The sequence below is a fragment of the Camelus dromedarius genome, chromosome 20 (assembly GCF_036321535.1).
Source record: "Camelus dromedarius isolate mCamDro1 chromosome 20, mCamDro1.pat, whole genome shotgun sequence".
NCBI classification, from domain to species: domain Eukaryota; kingdom Metazoa; phylum Chordata; class Mammalia; order Artiodactyla; family Camelidae; genus Camelus; species Camelus dromedarius.
Genome location: NC_087455.1, coordinates 30,186,547 through 30,208,766, shown reverse-complemented (window position 1 = coordinate 30,208,766; position 22,220 = coordinate 30,186,547). Strand labels below are relative to the sequence as shown.

The 22,220-nt window shown below is 44.4% G+C and overlaps 1 protein-coding gene across 3 annotated transcripts in view; it reads right to left on the bottom strand.

Moving 5' to 3' along the window:
* SNX31 (sorting nexin 31) overlaps positions 1–22,220 on the bottom strand; it is a 53,975-nt gene that overhangs the window by 13,928 nt on the left and 17,827 nt on the right. For 2 of the 3 annotated variants that reach the window (XM_010981889.3, XM_031439394.2), the window contains exons 5-10: positions 21,419–21,529; positions 18,270–18,360; positions 17,041–17,128; positions 13,814–13,883; positions 5,577–5,669; positions 2,012–2,215 (exon numbers count right to left, since the gene is read on the bottom strand). In XM_010981889.3, coding sequence (XP_010980191.1) covers positions 2,012–2,215; positions 5,577–5,669; positions 13,814–13,883; positions 17,041–17,128; positions 18,270–18,360; positions 21,419–21,529 — 657 coding nt within the window. The remainder of the gene's footprint in view (positions 1–2,011; positions 2,216–5,576; positions 5,670–13,813; positions 13,884–17,040; positions 17,129–18,269; positions 18,361–21,418; positions 21,530–22,220) is intronic. The other variant, XM_064476924.1, reaches the window with a different exon arrangement.

The following is a 22,220-nucleotide window of genomic DNA, read 5'->3' as shown; positions in this document are numbered from 1 at the left end:
CAAAAGACAAACTACTGATGTACCAACAAGCGGGATGAATTTCCAAAAATGTATGCTGAGTAAAGAAAACCCCAAAGGCTGCACAGAGCATGGCTATATTCATGTAATGCTCTTATTTTTTGAGGTAATCAATCCCTTGCTTTTATTTATACTTTCACCTCCTAAACATAGTCAATTCTTTCTTTTTTTATTGAGTTACAGTCATTTTACAATGTTTTGTCAAATTCCAGCATAGAGCGCAATTTTTCAGTTATACGTGAACATATATATGTTCATTGTCACATTTTTTTCTCTGTGAGCTACCACAAGATCTTGTATATATTTCCCTGTGCTTTACAGTATAATCTTGTTTATCTGTTCTGCATATGCCTGTCAGTATCTACAAATTTTGAAATCCCAGTCTGTCCCTTCCCATCCTACCCCCTTGGCAACCACAAGTTTGTAGTCTACATCTGTGAGTCTGTTTCTGTTTTCAAACGCAGTCAGTTCTTATTAGTTACAGTAGTCATGTTCTCTAAAGTCACCATAAGCACTGAATTAGTGGACTGAAACACAGCCCAAGGGGAAATACAGGTCTAGGTTCCTGTGAACCTCTGGTTACAACATTTTCATCAGCTGATCAATATATAATCTTGTTTTATGTGTGTGTGTTTTTAAATTGAGGTATAATTGATATGCAAAAACTGCACATATTGAATGTACCCAATTTGAAGAGTTTGGACATATGCATATATCCAGGAAACCATCACCACAGTCATAAGGAAGATCATCTGGTGAACCCTTGGGTTTCATCTAGGCAGGAAGTGTTGAGGCCAAGCTGTGAGGGCAGGCGGGACGGGAGAGTCCTGAGGGACAGCAGGGGCACAGAAGGGCTGGGCCTCTGTCAGCAATTAAACATGCGAGGTAAGAGAGAAAAGTCAGAGGTGGTTTTAGGATTGATGGTTTGGCAATTAAAGGGCAGTCACGGAAGTCCCACTTACGAAGACAGGGAACACAGGAGGAAGAACGCTAGGATGGACATGAGAGGAGGGAGCCTGGGATGGACATGAGAGGAAGGAGCTTCGGGCAGGTGTGAGAGGGAAAGAATGAGACTGGTTTGGGGAAAGGTTGAATTGAGGCGTCTATAAAACCCTTGGTGAAGATGTCCAGAATTCAGTAGGAACTATGGACCTTTTGACAGGCATCTGGGTAATTGATTTTCAGGGAATACGTAGAGGAAAAATGATAGAAATGGAACCCCAGAGAACACCAGCATTTTAGGAATGGTCAGAGGGAGGAGCAACCCACAAAGTTAAGGGATGAAGGAGGGGGAGTTTTGGGAAGGAAGACAGTTGACCGTATCAAATGTCACAGAGTGACCTAGCAGTGAGCCAGCTAAAACATCCCGGGGGTTTGTGGATTTAGCACCTGGGTGCATTTGTCCTCTACTAGTTAACCTCTCTTTCCTGTGTAAAGCAGACAATCCCTCTTAGCTCACTGCGTTCTATTTTAGAAATTAATTAAATAGCAGATGTGGCATTGCCCACACAGCACCTGGTACAAAGTAGGCACTCAATAAATCTGATCAGAAGGGTTTCTCTGGGAGGAGACAGCAGTGTAGGTGTGATGCCAGGGACTGTTAAGAATAGCTCGGCTGGTCAGCGTCCAGTTTCCAAGCATAGAGGTCTTGCCAGTACTGAGTACGTATTAAGTGCTCAATAATGGTAGCTGTTATTTCTAAGTGGTGTGATTACTTTAGACATCCTTCAAGCAGTAGAGAAGTCTGTGGTTGGAAGGTTGGGAAGACTGGTGTCTCTGCTGTTACGGGTGGGGAACTTGGGTACCAGATAATAGACAGGTTTTACCACTAGGTGATGCTCACTGTGGCTTAGACGCCAGTCCACTCAAGGTTCAGATTCAAAAGGCAGCCCTCTCTCCCCAGTACCAACGTCATCATCCAAGAACACTAGGATTTTTAAATCGTGGGTGGAGGCTTTAAATCATGGGTACGGCGAGGTGCTAAGATACTCACAAGGAAAGTGACCTGCCAGCACTTCACTCTGTTCATCTGGAAAATGACATCCTGGGTCTGGTTATCAGGCAGGGTGACACAGCAGCTGATCTCGTTATTGCCAACAGAGATCACGGCCCCACAGCCCGGTTCTGGGTAGTCACAGGTACAGGGATCCAGCTGCACATATCCATAGTGCCGAACCTCCTGGGACAGCTCCAAAAACTGTTCCAAAAGGGGTTGGGGGTGGAGGAAGCAGAAGACCACTTGAGGAGGACGAAAATCTCACATCAGGAGGTACCGCCATTCTGACAGCACACACAGAATGGAGTCACAGTGAAAGCACCTTTCTCTTCGGGAGGATATAAATGAAGGCAATGCCCCTTTCACTCTCTGACAGCAAGGGCTGCCCAAGTTCATGGTGGGTCCCTGCTCCTGCTACAGTGCTTGGAACAGTGGGAATGAAAATAGTCGATGTGAATGATGAAGGGAGAAACGAGTAGAATGAAATCAAATGAGTAGATAGGATTTTATCTCAGAAGATTATAGCAGCAAAACAAACAAAAAGTGTGCCTATAAAATGCTGCTTTTTTTTTTTTTAAACTAAGCTGAGATCAAGGTAGGAGGGAAGCAGTTCATTTTCACAGGCTGTTGTATATACTGGTGGTGCTGGTTGTCAGAGACAGGGGTTTTGTAAATGGCAATGAGGAGAGAGCAAGAGTGAATCTGCTCTCTTGGTGGGGTTCCACGCCCCAAAGCACCAACGGAACACTTTCATGTGATGTCTAAGGTTTAGCTTTTCCCTCTGCTTATGATGTGACTTAAGAACAGAAGATAGATGCAGTCCACACCCACAGTCCTGGCATCCTGTCCTGTTAATGTCTGTTGAGGACTTGTCATTTTTCTAACAAAGTGGTTATTAACGACTGCATTCAAGTCACCTGATATCAGTTTAATGCCCTCCAGCTTGTTCTTCTAGCCTTCCGCAGGCTCCTGCCTGATGGGGTGAGAGATGTGTGTTCAGAGAAGTGTTCCCACTTTACCACGTGGTTAAGTCAGAAAGAAGACCACGCAGTAACAACCTGCCTCTTTCCCAGTTCTCCCCTGAAGAAGGCAACTTACACCTCTCTTTCAAGAGCTACCTGGGAAATGTGCTGAGACATATGTGGTGAGGGATGGCTGACTCTTGGTACAAGGTGGCAGAAGGATTCCAGGCCACTGTCCCTCCAGCCACACGTCTTACCTGCTCACTGTGCTGCAGCCCATTCATTCAACTGAGGAGCTGCATGAAGCTGCTAGGCTTCCTTTTGGGTCAGTGGGAAACATCAGAAATGACAGGTTGTGAGTAAATGCTACCTGGGCAGGGTGGGGACGGGGGCTGGGTGATCTTGCCACAGAGCAGTTTCACGGCTCCTACTACAAAAGTTCTCATTTATTATATAGCATAAATCTTTAATTGTTTATTTTATTATTTAGTAACACAAAAAAATTGTAATAAACTGTTGGCTGCAATGCTCTAAAAGAGATGAAAGTATTTTAAATGAAGTTAAGAAATGACGAGTAAGTAACTTGCTCAAAATGCTTGCTGACATCTGCTATTCAAAGGGGGTGCACTGATACGGATTATATGAAAACTGGAAGACAGAAATCTAAAAGGATTATCTACTTGAAAATCAGTTCCTTTAAAAAGACTGTACCTGAAAAAGATAATTTAACATGTATAACTGCAGAAGATATTTATAAATTTTCGTTCAGATCAGGATTTGGCAAACTGTTCTATAGAGCCACATAGTAAATATTTTCAGTTTTGTGGGCATGTGGTCTCTATTGCAACTACTTACCGCTGCTGCTCCAACACCAAAGCAGCCTTTGACAATAGGCAAATGAATGAGGGTGGCTGTGTGCCAATAAAACTTTATTTATACAAACAGTGGCCCATGGGCCATAGTTAGCCCCTCTCTCTGATTTAGAGCAAATGACTGCTCCTTTCAATTAATTTCACTCATTTGTCAACTCCAAGTTTTCTTGTACATGTACCTAACATAAAGCAATAGTTGTTCGTGTGTTGACTCCATTAGCAGAACGCCACAAACATTTAAATAATGCCGGTTTTATAGCAGTATTCTTAGATGCCTCAAGAGAAAATCATTTAAGATAACTTGAATAATGGTTCCATTTTTTTCAGATGAAAAAAAAAAAAAAACCCACATATACCCTGTCCCAAAGCAGTATATATGAGTCTGACAAACAAGACATATTTTAACAGAAGAAATGGCCTCTACTTCACTGTGTTCTTTTTTCCTTCTCTAGATTTGGCCAACCACTAAAGCACTGAGTTTGAACAACATGCAGAAAAAGTTTATAGGACCAAATCCATGCACTCAAAGTAAAGTTTTCAAAAGACCACTAGTAAAACAGTATGGTAAAAATCATGGGAAATATTCACCATAGAAAATAAAATTTGTTTTGTGGCAAAAATACACATTTTGGCACAGCATAGCATCATAGTTAAAAACAATATTCTTACTAAATTAAGAAGTTTATAGAGCAGAAATGCCCTTAGAATTGGTAACTGTATCCAAAGTAGCAGCAAGATGCTACCCATCAAAATAGAGGCTGTAATTACAGAAATTGACAAATACACAGAGAAGTTGAATTCCAAAATTTCCATGACAAAGCTGTGGTGGAATTCCCAGCAGGGAAATACTAAATTTTGGCAGTATATGCTTTTTCTCCTCCATCTTTTATTTTTTATTTTTTATTTTTTTGCAGTTCATCAATAAAATTTTCAAAATATTGCAGACTTTGAAGAATTACTTTCTACATCAACCTAAGTATAAATGAGTCCTCTAAATTTTGTTTGCTTTTTCTTCAAAAATCAATGCTTTAGTGGTGAACATTTGTTAAGTATAAAGAATTGTTTTAAAAAGACAACCCAATGAAGCAAAGGCCATTTCCTCTGCTAAAATATATCTTGTTTGTCAGATTTCATATCCACTGCTTGGAAACAGGGTATGTCAGTTGGTACCATCTTCATGGAAACTTTACAAATGGACATTTAGAAATACATCCTAAAGAATAAAAGAAAATAGAATGTATATTCAAAGACAGGATGCTGGCTGCATGTTCAGGGACCTTCATCCAGGAACCACACCAGATGTTGGGAATACACAGGGTATGTATAAATTAGACTCAGTCCTGGGCCTCATGGCACTCGCTGCCAAAGTGATTTATAGCAGCAAATCCTGGAAACAACCTGACTTCCAATAATAGGAAATTGGATAGCTGAATGATAACATAACCATAAAATGGAATAGTCTGTGTCATTAAAAATAACGTTGAGGGTCTACATTAATTAACTTGGCAAAGGACTCACAATATATTGTCTGTATTTTTTAGAATGTTTAAACAGTAAGCCTTTATTAATTTCATAAAAAGGAAAATCAATGAAGGTAGTCTCATTTTTTTTTTAAAAAGCCCCATTTTTGGTGCTTGAAGGGTTTATAAATTACAGAAACAGCTCAATTCCAATATGTTTCTTTAACTCCCTTCCAAGAGATTTCTCTTGGTGCAATATTTCATTCACCTTTGTTTGGTTGTCTTCTTTCCGGAGAGCTTCTAATTTCTGCTTCTGCTCCTCTGTGGGTTTGGCCCATTCTTTTTCAATGTCCTGTATTGCCTTAAAATAATGTAAGTTGTAAAATTAGCAAACCTAACAGAAATGAATTGATCTGAAAAAAAAAAAAAAACCCCACACTTATGTATAAAAGGCTATAAAAACAGACCCAAATGGACATATATAAAGGTCTAGCATGTTAGAAGGATGACTTTTTAAATGAGTTGGATGTGGGAAGCAATTGCTCAATGGTTTGGAGACAACTGGCAGCACTTGGGAAAGAAAATAAAAGTAGCTCTTCCCCTACACCACCCAACCACATCAGCCCAGAGAGGTTCAAGATTCAAATATAAAAACCATAAAAGAACCAGAAGAAAATAAAAGGTGAGTATTTTAATCTGGTTTTGAGATCGGAAATAGCTTTCTAAGATACAAAGGCAAAATGTCATATCAATGAATATATAATTACATAAAAATATAAAAACTTCTGTATGTAAAACCACCAAGAACAAAACTAAGAAGCAAATGGCAAACCAGGGGAAATGAGTGCATCATATGTGGCAAAGAGTTCATCTCATTTAGGTAAAGAAATAGTAAAACTGCAAGCATCCCTATGGACAAAGGGTATGTATCAGCAATTGATAAGAAGGAATTCCAAGTGACAAATAAATATTGAACCTCACTAGTAATCAAAGAATTTTTTTGCCTCCCAACTTGGCAAAGACTAAAAAATATATATAATATTCAGAGTTGGCAAGGGTTTGGAGAAACAGAAAGTTCCACACAGAACTGATGCAACATAAACTGGTACAACTTTTTGGAGGTGATTTGACAATATAAACTTAAAACCGCCTACAGGAATGATAAGCATAGGGGGGGTGGGTGTAGCTCAGTGGTAGAGTGCCTGCTTAGCATGCACAAGGTCCTGGGTTCAATCCCCAGTACCTCCACTGAAAAAAAAAAATGCTAAGTATAGATGTGGGGAAAATGTATTGAGAAGGCTATTACTATTGTTGTCTGAAATATTGAGAAATTTTCAGCTATTAATAGTGGCAGGCACACTTATAGTGCTTACTATGTGTCAGGCATTGTTCTAATTGCTCTGAAACAAAAGTCGACCCCACTTCCTCCCCCTCTGCTAACTACTGATTTGTTATCTCTATCTATGTGTTTGTTTCTGTTTGATTTAGTTTGGTTTGGTTTGGTTTGGTTCATTTATTTTATTTTATTTATTTATGTATTATTTAATTATTATGTATGATGTAATTTATATTTCAGTAAATCATGCAGCATTTGTCTCTCTCCATCTGACTTATTTTACTCAGCACAATCCCCTTGAGGTCTATCCATGTTGTCACAAATGGCAGGATTTCATCCTTTTTATGGCTGAATAGTACTCCAGCCAAGGAATGCTTGGAGCCACCAGAAGAGGCAAGGAACAGAAACTCCCCTAGCACCATCAGAGGGAACATGGCCCTTGCCAGCACCTTGATGTCAGACTTCTGGCCTAGGGAACTGTGAGAAAATACATTTCTATTATTTTAGCCCCCTCCCTCCCCAAAAAAGTCAGTTATCACAGCCACCCTATGAAGCAAGTACTATATGAAATGCCCAAAAATAGGTGATTGAGTTTGGGTACAACCACAATAATAGGTTATGCTATCATTTGAAATTATACAGACTATTTAACAACATGGGAAAAGTCTGTGATGTATTGATACATAAAAAAATGTCAAGTTACAAAATAAGGGCTCAGGAGTAGGTCCTGATTTTTAGAAAACAAAAGAAATATATAAAACAAAACCCGAAAGACCCTGTGTGCACACTTATGAGTCAAGAAAATGGATGGGCTTATGAATAAAATACAGCACATGAAATAAACACAGCAAAAAAAGTTGAGAGTTTAGATGTGTAATTGATTTAAGATTTGGGGTGACATTTGCTTTTATTTTTGAGTTCTTCCATATTTGTAAATTTTTATAAGATGAAAACAAACGTTACCATTAAAAAAAATTAAAAGGGAAAACATTGTTGGGCCCTGTTTGCTCAGCTTTGGGTAACTGCTACCAGCAAGTGTGTGCACTCTCCACCTCCCTAATGGGCTTCTGGCTTCTGTTCCCTAATCTGCACAGAAGGTTTAAGCAGAACAACACCGGCCTCAAAGGCAGAAATCACCGGGAGACAACTGCCCCCTGGACTGTCCTGAAGCCTCAGGAACTTCTTCTGTGCTCTTCCCTTTTCCTTCTGGAATCCAGCCTCCTTTCCCCTTTTATCCTGCCTGGCCCCAGGGGACGCTCTGAGACTGCTTTCCATCTCATCAGCTGCTAGGCTTAGCCTGCGCTATGCTGACATCATGCTCCAAAAGAGTTCCTCACTAGTCCTCAGTTAAACTGTCAACCCCTCAAAGGAAGACCCTGAGTCCTTTACCTCGGTGCATCCTGTCTGATGCTTTACATACAGCAAACACACAAATAATTCTTTTCCAGTTATCAGACACTTATATATACCCTAGTCTGAATGTAAGTCTATCTGCTATGTCCCTCAGTGATACAAAGGACAGGGAGGAAGAAAGAAAGAGGAGAAAGAAAACTTGAATAGATTTTTGACATTGTTATTAAGGTTGGGGGACAGGAGATGGGTTGAGAGAGGAGAAGAAAAATAACTTCTATTTGTTGAAAAACTGTTTTAAGATAAATTTCTCATTGATTTTTTAAAAACTATTCTGTGGGTTAGGAACATTTTCCTAACCAGAGAGGTTATGACTTCAAGATGACCCAGTAAGTGGCAAGAGTTGGATTAAACCCAGGTTGGACCCACTCCACCAAACCTTCCTACTATTGCCCAAGACACTGAATTCTACCCCAAGACTTTCTCCTTGTTGCCACCTGATCTCAAAGCTGAACCTAGATGCTATACCAGAAGGGAATCAGCATGGGCACGAAGAACGAAACACCTTTTCTTCCTGAATTCTACCTGATGTTAGAGCTCCATAAGGACTGTTAGAACAGGGCAACGATGTCAAAGAGAAAGCATGGCTAAATCTACACGGTAAACAGCAGTCATGGCGGTAAGGAGGTAGATACTAACCAAAGATACATCATTCGTCATGAGAGGAGCTGGGCCTCTCAAACACAGAAATTTTTGTTGTTGTTGAAGTGTAGTTGATTTACAAGGTTAGTTTCAGGTGTACAGCAAAGTGATTCAGTTATACATATACATACATACATATATATTTTTTCAGTTTCTTCTCCATTACAGCTCATTACAAGAAACTGAATACAGTTCCCTGTGCTACACAGCACGTCGTTGCTGTTCATCTGTTTTATATATAGTAATGTATGTCTGCTAATCCCAAACTCCTATTTATCCCTCCCTCCCCCTTTCCCACCTGGTAACTGCAGTTTGTCTTCTATGTCCGTGAGTCTCCTAGTTTGCAAATAAAATTTGTATCTTTTTTTTTTTAGATTCCACATGTAAGCAACTTACTTCCACATATCCGACTTATTTCACGGAATATGATAACAGATTTAAAAGTCCTACAGGAGAGGTAACATAACTATTTTAGTTTCACTCCCTTCAAAAACATTTGACCCTGATTATGACTTCACAAGTCATCACTCAAATATATTATATACAGCCCCTCACTCCAGACAATGAGAGAGTGAAGTTTAGACAAATGTCTCTACTTAGTTATATGGTTCCCCGAAGACTGGCTGATGCAGACTCACTCAGAACCTAATTTTTTAAATTGCATGAAATCACATAAGTCATGGTTTTCATGAGCTTCAATCACACATACTCTAGTGCCCTCTGCAGAGGCTACAGTGGTGAGAAATGGAGAGCATATGCCTTTTTAAACAAGGCATCGGCCACTCGGCTCTGAGCAGTTGAGGCCGTGAGCAGAGCAAGGCCAGGGATGTGTGAGTAGAGGATGCTTTGTACAAGGGCCCTGGGCCATGGGGGTGTTAGGAGGCTACTGGTCAGCTCATGCTCCCTTCCCAAGCCACAGGCCCTGATGCAGGACTGGGCCTGCCTGGAGGAAGGGGCACCTTTTTCTAATTTGTACAAAGTTATCATATGGGCCAGTGGTGGCCCTGTTGAAATGTAGGCTCAGAATTGACTGAGCCTTCAAAATTTTTTTAGAAAATCTAGAAACTTATACTTTTATAGGCAATCTTCCATTTTGTTTAGTGTCACTCAAATTTTTAAAAAGAAGAAGGAAACACTCATGAAAACCATGACTTAATGTGATTTCATGCAATTTAAAAAATTAGGTTCTGAGTGAATCTGCATTGTGGGAGCCCCCTTGGCTCCTGGGACTTCACTGAGCACACCTGCTCTAGAAAAATCGAGTGTAGCCCTTAGCAGTTCATTACGATGGCACTGTTATTTATCAGAAGAGCTCATCAGAACTTTTTGCATTATCTTTTTTAAAGGGTGATTGCTTCTCACTCATTCATGTACCCTAAGCTCCCAGGACACAGTCTCTGCCCTCGGTCATCCAGAGTCTAGTTAGGGGACACAGGTGTGTGAACCAGTATTCACAGCACTGGGTGGGAAGCACCACAACAGCAGGCACAACAAAACACCACGGAGCAGAGACGGGGAAGGCATTTTCTTTTTGTAGAAGCCAAGGAAGGCTTCCCAAAGAAGGCAACAATTGTGGGGTCCCCTTTTGATTTCTCAGGACCTCTAGTCAAATTCAAGGAATAATAATGGCCCAGGTTACTATGACATCAATGACAATTTTTGGAAGACTTTGCCAGGCAAAGAGCTAAGGTTTGAATAATAGTCAATTAAAGCTGGAAGAAAACTTAGGGAGTGTTAGTTTAGTCTCGTCGCTTCACAGGGAGACGTTGTAGTTCTAGTGCCAGAAGGAAGACGGGATTGGCCTGAGGTCACACAGAGAGAAAGCCAGTGACAGGGCAAGGGACAGAGTGCATTTCTGAAACTACAATTCAGTGTGCTTTCCACGAAGTCATCTTTCCCCAGCTTTAAGCTGTGATGGCTCCTACTTTACAACTCCTTAATGAAGACAGATAAAAATCATATTTGATGCTGGTAGTTCCTAGCTTTCCCCACCATGTATCTCTGGAAGCCATACCACAGGAACAATATTAGAATTAGGTGATGCAGTCCCAATCAAGGATGCGATAGTAAATAAAAAAACAGATGCCATTAATAATGTATCATATCAGCAAGGATACCTCAGCACTGAGCCTCAGTAAACACTTAGAATGGTAAATTGTGTTCCAACTCATGTAATAGGGGTATAAGTACATGGAACGTGACTATGCATGGATCAAAGTAAGATCTGAAATGAGTTCAAAGCTATACTCTAGCCATAAAAATATGATCATGAACATTAAACAGTTAATAAGTGATATTTTGATTTGCCTTCTTTGAAGTTAGAATAGTTTTGTGGAAATTATTTACTAGTTGGTCTTGGTCTCTTAAAAAGTCACCTAAGGAGGAATGGGTATTAAGGTTGTGACTCCTCCTGTGACATCCTGGCTGCTGGGGTCTGCTGTGTCTGCTCAGTCACGCACCCAGGTTCTCTGCGTGGTGCTGAAAAAGCCAAGGTCCCTGCAGGGGGCTGGTGGTCTGGTGGGGGAGATGCATACACAGCTGATACTCTATTTTGTCAAACTGAAGATACCACTGATTTTTCTGATACCCTGATTTTGTGTGACATGAAGGAAAAACACTGTCAATTAAATTGACACAGTGCCACGTGGCCAACCTATGTGGTACGTGAGCTGCTCACACCAGTCTCTCCCTGTTGATAATTGCTTTCATTTCTTCTGAGGCACTTGGTGATTTCTCTCACCGTCTGTGGCACTGCTCAGCCCATGTTAGGTAGTCTTTTCCCCTAATCTTAGTATCATACAGAGCAGTTTCCTCTCTCTGGGAACATAAAGCACTTGGTTGTTGCTTTGCAAGAAAATACAGAACATGGAACTGTAGTCATTTTTCCAAAGATGAACTTTAGCTTTTCCAGTATATAAGGGAACTGTCAGTCTTTGCCTTTCTGTGTGATCAATAACTCCCATTCCATGAAGAATCATAGTGTAAATTTTTGGAAGTAACTTTATATGATAATTAGATTCAACATATGTATCAACAACACACATAATCCAACTAAAGGGAAAACAGTATGAATAGCTATGTATCAGTTAGCTATTGCTGTGTAACAAACCACTCCAAAAATGACAACTTGCTTAAAACAATGCCATTAAAGCAATGCAACTGCTTAAGACAAAAACAAAAGTCCCCTAAAGAAGTATGTGCTTTTCCTCTTCTCTGCTCTTTGGTAAGTCAAAGCATCAAAATATACCCCTTTACCTTTTTGCTATCCCCGAAGTACTGAGGGAGGTTCTATTAATGTTTCCTTGTCCCCTTGCAAAGCTCATCAAAAGTGATATCTGACCCTACATTTCTCCCCTCTCTTCAATTCTACCTCCTTAGTTTACAAAAAGCTACAGAGTATAGCAGCTTAGAACCACACCATGTAAAAGCCACCTATAAATAAGTATCATTAAATCCCTTTTCTAAACCCTCTGTGTCTCAGCCTACTCAGTTCTTTGTCAGCAAACTTCATTTCTTCTTCTTAAAAATGTAGGTGGTACCAACTGCCTGACAGTTATTATAAAGCTTAAATGAAACAATGTATTTAAAATAATTAGTACAATGCCAGACCCATCACAAGGCTTAATGCCAAGATCATGCCAGGAATAGTTCTAGCTTCTGGAGATACCACAGTGAGCAAATTCCTGAATTTCATGGAGAAATCATTCTAGTAGGGAGAGAGACAGTAAACAAAAATTTGAAAATACACGTATACACACACACAAGTAATATACACGTATACAGAGTGAAAGGGCGGAAAAGCTAAGGGGAAAATAAAGCAAGTGCATCAGAACTTGGGGTTTAGTCTGAGGGAACAGAGAACCCTGGGAGGGCTTGAACAGGCAGGGAATTCAACCCACCACTCTGCTTAAAAGAAGTTTCCAAACCGCCAGAACTGTCAAGCCAGGACTCGGAAAAGATCAGACCTCCAAAGATGCTGACTCGTGCTGGTGACCGCTGGGGAGGAGCTGGGGAAGTGGGAGGAGCTGGCACAGGGGTAACCAGTGGTGCATCACGGAGGCAGCATCTGCTGACCAGCCCAGACTGAGCAGAACTTTCACCATGTGAGTCAGGAAAGGAAAGGCAGCCAAACTCAAAATTTACTTTTTTGGAGGTTGAGAGGCAGGGAGTAAGGCAGGACCGACTGCATAATTTGCAGGATCTAGTGCAAAATGAAACTGTGAGATCACTTGTTAAAAAAAGTAGTGAGAATTTCAAGATAGGACAGCAGAGCAGTAAACAAGCCTGGGGCCCTTCTGAGCAAGGGGGGTACGGGCAGCGGGTGGGGACCATGTGCAGCCTCACAGGTCACTTGCCCAGGAGGCTGGCCCTGGGGGCACGTATGCAACCTGTTGGCTCAGGGAAAAAGAAAATTATGCTAAAGTGAGATTTAGGGACCATGTATGACTTTAAATGATCGGGGGTATCCTTTCCAGGCTCATGTAAATTAGCCTAGATGACGTGTCAACTGCCAATTCAGAGAGAGTCTTAAAATGGAGGTAGAAGAGAGACACAAGGTGCTACTGTCTAGCACAGGAACTATATTCAATATCTTGTAGTGGCCTATAATGAAAAAGAATATGAAAAGGAATATATATATATATAACTGAATCACTATGCTGTACACCAGAAATTAACATAGCATTGTAAATTGACTATATTTCAATTAAAAAAAATACAACATGGAGGTAGAACTCTTTCCCTTCCAAACTTTACTTTTGTTAAATTTTTAATTAATTTTTTTACTGTGGTAAAATATACATAACATTTATCATTTGAACTGTCTGGAGGTGTACAATTCGGTGGCACTAAAAATACTGACAGTGTTGTGTAACCATCACGGCTCTCCACACCTAAAATTATCTCTCCATCCCCAGCAAAAATTCTGTACCCATTAAAACAATCACTCCTCCCCTCCCGCCAGCCCCTGGTAACCTCTATTCTAGTTCCCACCTCTATGCATTTGCCTCTTCTAGGTCTGCAGGTAGAATTCTTAACTGCCACGCACATTCTCTAATGGTTTCAAACCCAAATGGCCGATAAGATACTATGTTCTAGCAGCCCCTGGCTACCCTCACCTGCATGTAGATCAGATCTACAGCCACTCTGCAGTCCATCAGCCTGGAGTCGAGGGATGGGTCCAGGTACCTGCACGATTCCAGAGCATTCGGTTAATTCATGACACGGCTAAGGGAGCATATGCTCCCTGAAGTGGTGGCCCTGGATGCTTTGAACCAAGGCCCCTCTTTCTAACAAAGCCACAGCCTTCTGCTTGCCTGGTCTTCAGTTGTACCTCCACCTCTTCTGTTTCCTATTGTCGTTATACCGTAAGCCTGCCTGGCTGGCTCTGAGAGTAGACATGCAAAAATAAATGAGTTGATAAAGCTTTAAAGGAAGGGTCTGCCTCCCTGTTCACACTCAGCCCCACTGTTGGTCGTCAAGTTTTGACATCCTTTCCCTACCAGCAATCCCTGGCACAGCCATCTGCCCAGCACTCACAGCCATGCTGCCGCCCTGTGCGTGGCCACCTCATCTCTGGCCTGAGCTGCTCTTGTGACCTCACCAGACTTTCTGCCTTGGTTATGTTCCCTCGATCCCTGGCTCCACATTCTAACTGGAGTGGTCTTTCCCCAGTAACCTTTCAGACTCTCCTGGTCCCAGGAGTTAGAGCATTTATCCTGCTCACTTCCAAGGCCCTTTATGGAAGACCCCACCTTCATTTCCAATTCCATCTCTGACCTGTCTCCCCTCCCCCTACTCCACATTCCCACTGTGTTTTCTCTCCTCTCCCACCACCTGGAGGACGGCTCCCTTCACCAACATCTTTCCCTGATTCCTCCTCCTCTCCCCCAAGCCTCATCCTCATGTCCCCTCCTCAGGCCCCTCCTCCCCAAGGCTATGTGAGCAACCCATCCCCTGTGCTTCCTCAGCGCTCTGAGTTTGTCCTGATCACTGTCTGATCGAGCTGATCTTGACAGCAGGTGTGAAGACCCCTGAGTCCAGCGGCTGGGCCCTATTCAGACTCCTGTCTCTGGACCTTGGCCAAGTGACCTGCAAGTAGCAGGGCTTTGTGTCTGTCTAACAGACCCAGAATCACCGGGATGAACTGAAGTTTACGGTTACCAGATGAGCACAGCAGCTTGCTAAGAACTGACAGACTCCATCAGGAAAGGGTGCATCCGGACTGGCCTGTAACCAGTCTGAAGGCACAGGTGAGCAGGACCCCCACACTCAGCAGTGTGGGGGAGTAGACCGATGGGACTGGCATAGACTATGAAAAGGATGAAGATGTTGCTCGAAGCTCAACGTCGTCCTAGGGCGGAGAAGCAGCTGAAGCATTCCTACCTATATTCCATTTAGCGATGTTACCCCTGCACCCCAGGGGCCTGGTGTGGCTGCGAATAGCAACCATTGCACCAGAGTTGGAGAGCACCCAGACCCATCCCAGGCTGGGGCTCTGAGAGGCCAGGGCAGGTGCTCTCTGGTCTGGAAGGAACTATACTGTCTTTGGAGAGATGCACCAGGGAAGTCACACACAGAGAAAAGTCCCTGAAACTCCAAACAGGGCTCACCTGCCGGGAATCCCACAGCTCACAGCAGTCGAGCTGCTCTCCCTGCTCCCACCTGCTAAGTCCTCACTCTGGACAGAGGACCAGGCAACTGTATGATCTGCCTCCAGACTCTCCCTTCCCAGTGACCTGACCCTCAGCTCTAACAGCTGAAGTAGGACCCTGTTTCCTCCCGGTTCCCATGAGCAAAGGCAATGTGCCCAGATCCGAGATGTGGGCTTGTGATGGGGCAGACATTTTATCTCACATTTATGATCTAGAATTTATCTGCTTACTGAAGATGCAGGCAAAGCCCAATTTCTAATTCAAGCTTCAAGGAGACGGACAAAATCCTCATCTTTCCTTTGATTTCAAGCTCTCTGGAGAGTTCATGGACAAAACAGTCCAAGCCCCAGGGATTTGTTGTTGTTGTTGTTACTCTTATCATCATTATCATCATCAATATAACAAAAAATGACCAAGATTCATTGGACATATAGGATTACTTCATTTAACTCTCACTATAATCCTATGAGATACTCTACTATTATATTATTCCCATTTTACAGATAAAGAAACTGAGGCTTAGAGAGCTTGAATAACTTGGCTAAAGTTATTTAGCTAAACCCAGAGAACACTGGAACTTAGATTCACATACTCAGATCCAGGAACAACTGTGCTTCCTTAAGCAGCTTCCAGAAGAACAGCTACTCTCTAGACTCTCAGACAGAACTGCATCCTTTTCCCCTTCTCGGGGCTCCAGGCCACAGATTTTGACCACTTCTCAGAACACTTTTGAACAGCAGTATATGAACTTCTAGCCTTGCTGGGAATCTCCTTCCAAAATTCAAAACGATAGCCGGGAGCTCTAGCAAGGTATCACAAGGTCAAGATAACTCCTGTTCCCCAATTTCAAAATGCCTTTCTTTAAAGTGCCTATTTTTAGATTACTGAATAACTGGGCCAGGAGAGCGTGAATAGCGAAGTAATCTAATACGGCCACGGTAATAAACACTGGGGAATTATAGCTTATAGGATGATGGGGGTGGGTCGGGCTGGGGGAGTGTCCTGCTTCTCAGTGTCCTGGTATTTTGTCTGTCTGCTCTCCACGGGACCCCTTGTTTCTGGGGGAAACAAAAGTAATTTCTGCAAAACTACTACAGATTTTTTTCATAGATTGCATCCTATTGATCTAGGAAGCTAGGGCTGCTCTGGTATATAAGCGTGTATTGTTGGAATCCTTTAGGAATGGAAGCCAAACACACAAAGTGCAATTTCACTGTGAATTGGCTGAGTTCACTCTTTGCCCACAGGGAATACTACAGCTCAACAGATAAATAGACTTGCTTGTCATCATCAACAAATCCCTTCAATTAAATACAGTCGGTAATCTATTCCCAAGCCGACCCACAGCCTGCAGTTCCTCCCCGTCACCTGCCCCAATCCCCGGCCTCCCTGCCCCCGGCTCTTGTTTTTCAGTCCTTACCTTCATGGCTGCCGTCCTCACAATATCCGTCAGGTTTTTACTCGAGACCAGTGAAAGTCACCCTCCACATCCTGTTCTTCAGGACGAATGTTCTGGTCGACTCCCTGCCCTGCCCTTCTCTTCTTCATTGCTTTCCTCCTAACCTTGCCCCAGCCCCTGAGCCCCTTCCAGCTGTCAGACTGCGAGCTGGATGTGGTGAGACTCGGACAAGTTCCCATCAGCAAGGGAAGCTATCCTGAGGTAGCTTCTGCCACGACAAATGCTTACTCACCACTTCCTGAGTCCAATCCCGCAGTTTTCCACTTCGGAACTTCGGAGGCTAACGTAAGGGAGTTCAAAGTCCACCAATTTTTTCATGACTGGACAAAGTGGAAGAAGAGTCTTACTGGTTGAAACAGCACAAATAGCTTACACACAGTGCTTTAAAATGATGAAATAAAGTATTACCATTGGAAAGAATAAAATCACAATAATAATGCTCTTTTGCCTTTGGATATAATTTTTAACTTTCTGAGGTTCATTCAAAAAATAAGTAGCATTTGATCCTCACAAAAGACCAGTACCTTCTTCCATTTCCACTTCGCTACAGATGAAGAAACTGAGGTTCAGAGAGGTCCAGTGCCTTACCAGCACACCACAGCTCCTGGTGGCCAAGCTGATACCCAAACCCCTTAACTTCTACCTTAGAATCACCCCCCACAGCTTTTGAGGACATATGTAAACTACTTGGAGATAACTGATACCATTTTACAACTAAAAAAACTTGTAATATGTAGAAATGCACTGCAGAGAAAAGCAACAGTGGAATATTACCACTCACGGTCTCCTTACATCTTTTTTTTTTTTTTTTGAGAATCTAAGAACTTAATTATAGCATCCACATATTAAAGCAAATATTCTTATTTGAAGTACAGACAGTTTACAATGTTGCGTCAACTTTGGGTGCGCAGCACAAGGCCTGGGTCAGACACAGACATGAGTACACTCCTTTTCATTTTCTCCCCCTCTACAGGCCCCCACAAGATACCGGATATAGTTCCCTGTAAAGCAAATAATCCATAACAAGAAGCTATGATGGTGTCACAGGATGGACTGATGCCTGGAGTCCAGCGCTCCATTCACAAGGGGCTGGTGGCATGGCTGGTGGTCACAGCCAGGGCGCAGGGATAAAAGTGCACCGGACAGCAGGCCTGGGGCTGGGGGAGGCACGAGAGCAAGTGTAGTTACTGGAAAGAACTGATGTCTTGCTCCTGACCGTGCTGCCTCTCTGGAGCTGCTCACCCCCAGCCCACCCTGAACACAGGCACAACCTCCCACTCCCAAATGTCTGGTCCAGGGGCCGAGAGCCAGAGTAGGACCAACACACTGAGGAGCTCCTCTGGGGGGTGGCTGTCCCCTCAGCCACGACCCCGCATTTCCCAGCTGAGCGCATATCTGCCCACCTGCCCGTGTCTGCCCATCCCGTCTCAGGCTGCCCTGTATCCCTTCCTCTCTCCTTACCGGATAGCTTGCCCTCCTTGCAAAACTGAATGAGAAATAGGCCAAAGAAGCCCAGCAGCTCCCGACATAGTCCAACTTTGTGTGACACCACCTTCAACCAAGGATCAGAAAGAGGAGGGTAAAGTTAGGCATGTCTGGTGTGATGTGCAGGGTTTGAACTTGCCTGTAAACAGCAGTAAAAAGAGCTTTAAGGAGCTTGTGGACATTAGAAGAAATCCTTTCTGAATCTAAAAATAGTACACACTCATTTTAGAAAATTTAGGAAAAGAAAAAAACAGTGAAGAAAATAAAAGTCATCCCCCCCTTCCCCCGCCCCCCGCCTGCCCTGCAATGAACATGAAATGGCTCAGCCGAGACTGGTTTGTCCCATCTCCCATGTGGACGCAGCTCCCAGGTCGTTTGGTCTTTACTGTCCACTGGGGGGCAGCAGCCATTCTCCATGCACATCAGTCCTTCTGTAATATCTGGTCCTGGAGTCCACACTCCAACTGGTCTTCCCACAAGGGCTGGATCACTGGATATTGGGGAAGCGGATGTTCCTCACTGCTGGGCTGCCATATACAAGTATACAGGCCCCTGTCTGCCTGTGACACCCCCGGACTACCTCTCTCTGATGTCTGCTGTGATGGTCAAGGTCTAATTTCTGTGGTCTTTGCTCAGATCCCAGGCATGGGCTGCCCTCATTTCACATTCCTCTTTGACCTTCATGTCAAATGGCTTTCATTTCAACACCAATGATTTAATTTTCACTAACTGGTCCTGAGACCATAACCTTGTAACATTTCACATCCATTCACCCTCCCTTAGCGGGGACATCCTTGCTTGCACAGACTTGCTTCCCTCTCCACCCTGCCAGCCCACTCCCCTTGAGGCTGGGCTCCTGGGTGATTTCTTTGCACGCCTTGTCTGAGTTCGCTGGGTCACCTCTGTAACGCTCAAGGGTCCACCGGTACGGCTCTGTGAGTGACCTGACCCTTTAACCACAGCTCCAAGCTCTCAAGGTGACAGTGCTATAAATGCCAGGCTCAAAAGGGTACTTTTCTTGTCAGAGATCTGCAAATCATGAGACAGTCTGATTGGCTGAGGGTATGAGTGAGTGTTCTCGGTACAGCTCTGAACATAAAGAAGAGCCTGGGAACTTTTCACAACTTTTACTCAGTGTTGATCCCCATTCGCCTTCTTTCTACCTCACTCACTTCCCCATGCCCTTGCAAAAAACAACCACCACCAAACAAACCAAAACACTGAGCTCGGCTGTGCAACGGGCTGAGTGTGCTCCAGTGGTAACAGATTGCACAGACATCTTTCCCTACAGTAAATACGACCCATGTCCACCCTGGATGCTTTTTAGGAAGATCATTCTAGAAATCAGCACAGATTAGCGAGACTGGAAGCTGGGAGGCTAGTTTGGGAGCTGCTGGGGGCACAGGGCTGGAGAGGAGGAGACGGGGAAGAAGGGACGAAAAGGAGAGAGACTTGGGATGTAGCGTCAGTAGGATGTGGGGGGTGAAGTAGGAGGAGCCCAGGGTGGCTTCTCAATGGAGGGGCCTCGGCAACTAGCTGGCTGCTGATACGAGTCAACCAGGCCAGCAATCCAGGAACCAAGAAGAGGTTGTATGCGGTGACTTCAGTAGGAAGAAAGGTCCAAAATAATCATTCTCAAGTAGATCAAGATCTAGAGAAGGGGCGTTTCCTGACCTGGGGATGCAACCAGGAGGGCGCGGGCAGGCTCAAATCTCCAGGCTGGAGGAGGAGCCATGGTGCAGGAGGACACCTCGGCAGTGCCAGGTGAAGGCAGGCTCGGGAGCTGGGAGCCCATCCCGGGGCACCTCCAGTCATCTGGCTCAGGAGGCCGCAGACACCACGACCCCAGCACAAGAACTTTCTGTCCTTGGAAAAGTCCTAGAAACTTTCTGACCTCCTCCCGGTTATAACTACTTCTTTTCACTTGCATGTGTCTCTGGAGGATTAGAACTTGTGAAAGAACTTCCATCCAGAGTGGAACCCGAGGGTAAGAAATGGAAAGCCCCACAAGCATGCCCTCAGGAAGACAAGACTCAAGGGCTGAGAGGCTGACTTCCCTTCAGTGCCTGATGCACAGACCGCTGATAATACTGGAACTTTCTCAAATGACAAGGAGTTGGTCCCGGGTTGCCTCATATCAGCCTTGGGAAATTTCGCTTATGGTTTCCAGAGACCCAAACGAGACATGACCCAGGTCAGGTTGGGCTCATGAAATAAGTGAAACTGAGCTTTGTTTGTGTGACTGGACCGGTTTTGTCTGCTCAGGGAATTTTCAAATCCGGTCTCCGTTTGTTTTGACTTCAGCAGACTCTAACTGAACTCTCCCCTCTTTACATTCCCTGCCCACAAATACAGGCTGCCCTAACCCCTCCGAGGACCGGCCTGCCGCCTCTCCACCTTGCGTGACCCAAATTGCAATTCCCCTGCTATTCCCGAGTCACCCATCTGCTTGACAGTTTTGAGCTGCCTCATTTTACCTTTTTATTCAAGTGGACAGATCCCACTCCCTCCACCCCCTCCCCCTGCCCCAAGGGCCTGGGAGCTGGCCCTCAAGCAGTGTGGTGCCCTCCCCGCAGTCCAGCTCCAAGGAGGAAAGGCCCCAGGGGCAGAGCTGGTGACAACTGCATCTGGGCAAGGCAGAATGCTTTCTGGGTCTTGTGCTCTGAGTCCTCAGAGAACCTACTAGAACTCAGGTCTGGCCCTGTGGACCCAGAATTAGTTCTGCCGGGCACTGGCTTCATGAGCTTTCTCCACAAGGGAGGAGGAACCAGCCCACTGGGTTGGTAGACTCATCTGGACTCCACCCTCCTTTCTGCCCCCAACCACGGACATCCCACAGTGAAGCACTTCGCGTATTTGCAGGGCACCTCCCTGGCTGAGTTTCAGGGAACCAACAGCAGCCTTAGGAAGGACCCAGGAAGTCGCTGCTCACAGGGAAAACAAAACAAAACAAAACAAAACAAAGGGACTCAGTCTCTCAGAAAATACCAGCATCTCTACAGAGAAGTCATCCAGAGCGAAATGACAGGGGGGCAGTTCCCGGGAGGTAAACACATCCTAGCCCCTGTCTTCACAAGAATGATTCCTAAACTCAGCTTTGGGGCGGGGGTTCAAACACAGCTCACCTCTAAGACTCTTTCGGCAGTGTCTGATGTTAGAGCCTCGACTTTAATGCTCCTTCCATCAGGTAGAAAGATATCCAGAGACACTTTCTTGGTAGTGATGCTAAATGTGTCCTGTAAGCAAAAGGGAGAACAGTAAGCTTCGGTGCCCTTCCACGGGGCTCGTGGCAGCAGGGGGCAATCAGCTCCCTCTCTGTGGGCCCTTGGGGCACACAGTGTCCAAAGCACAGAGAGCCCAGGGCAGAGATTTGGAGGAGCGGGTGGAGGAGCCCAGGCAAAGAAATGACAGGCAGCTTGAATGATTTCCAGATAAACAAGGCATCCACTTTAGGAAAAAAGCTTTGGATAAAATCATCCACATGACTCTAGGTCATCGCAGATTTTAACTCTCATTTTGAATATTTCCTGGCATCCCTAAAAGTCCATAATATGCACTCATTTAGGATTCTGCTACAGCGAAACTCTGAAACTTCTAGTTGCAAACTGTGAGGCCTGTGTGGGGCAGTAAGTTTTTCTCTGGCAAACAGGCGGCCAGCTGAGGGCCAACACCCCAGCTCTGCACAGCCGTGACTGCACTGACGCCTTCTGCCTGCTGCGAGGGGACGCATGCGGGCCAGGAGACTGCCAACCTGGGGACGTGGGAAGCTCTCCAATGGAGTGCTCTAGAATGTCAGAGACACGCTGGAGGCACGGGAAGCCCACCAGAGTTCAGGACAGCACGAGGCTGAGGTCGGCTCTCAGGTACCATAGACAAGGGGACCCCGGGGGGAGGCAGGGTCAGTGGCTGCCCAGGCTGACCCCCCGC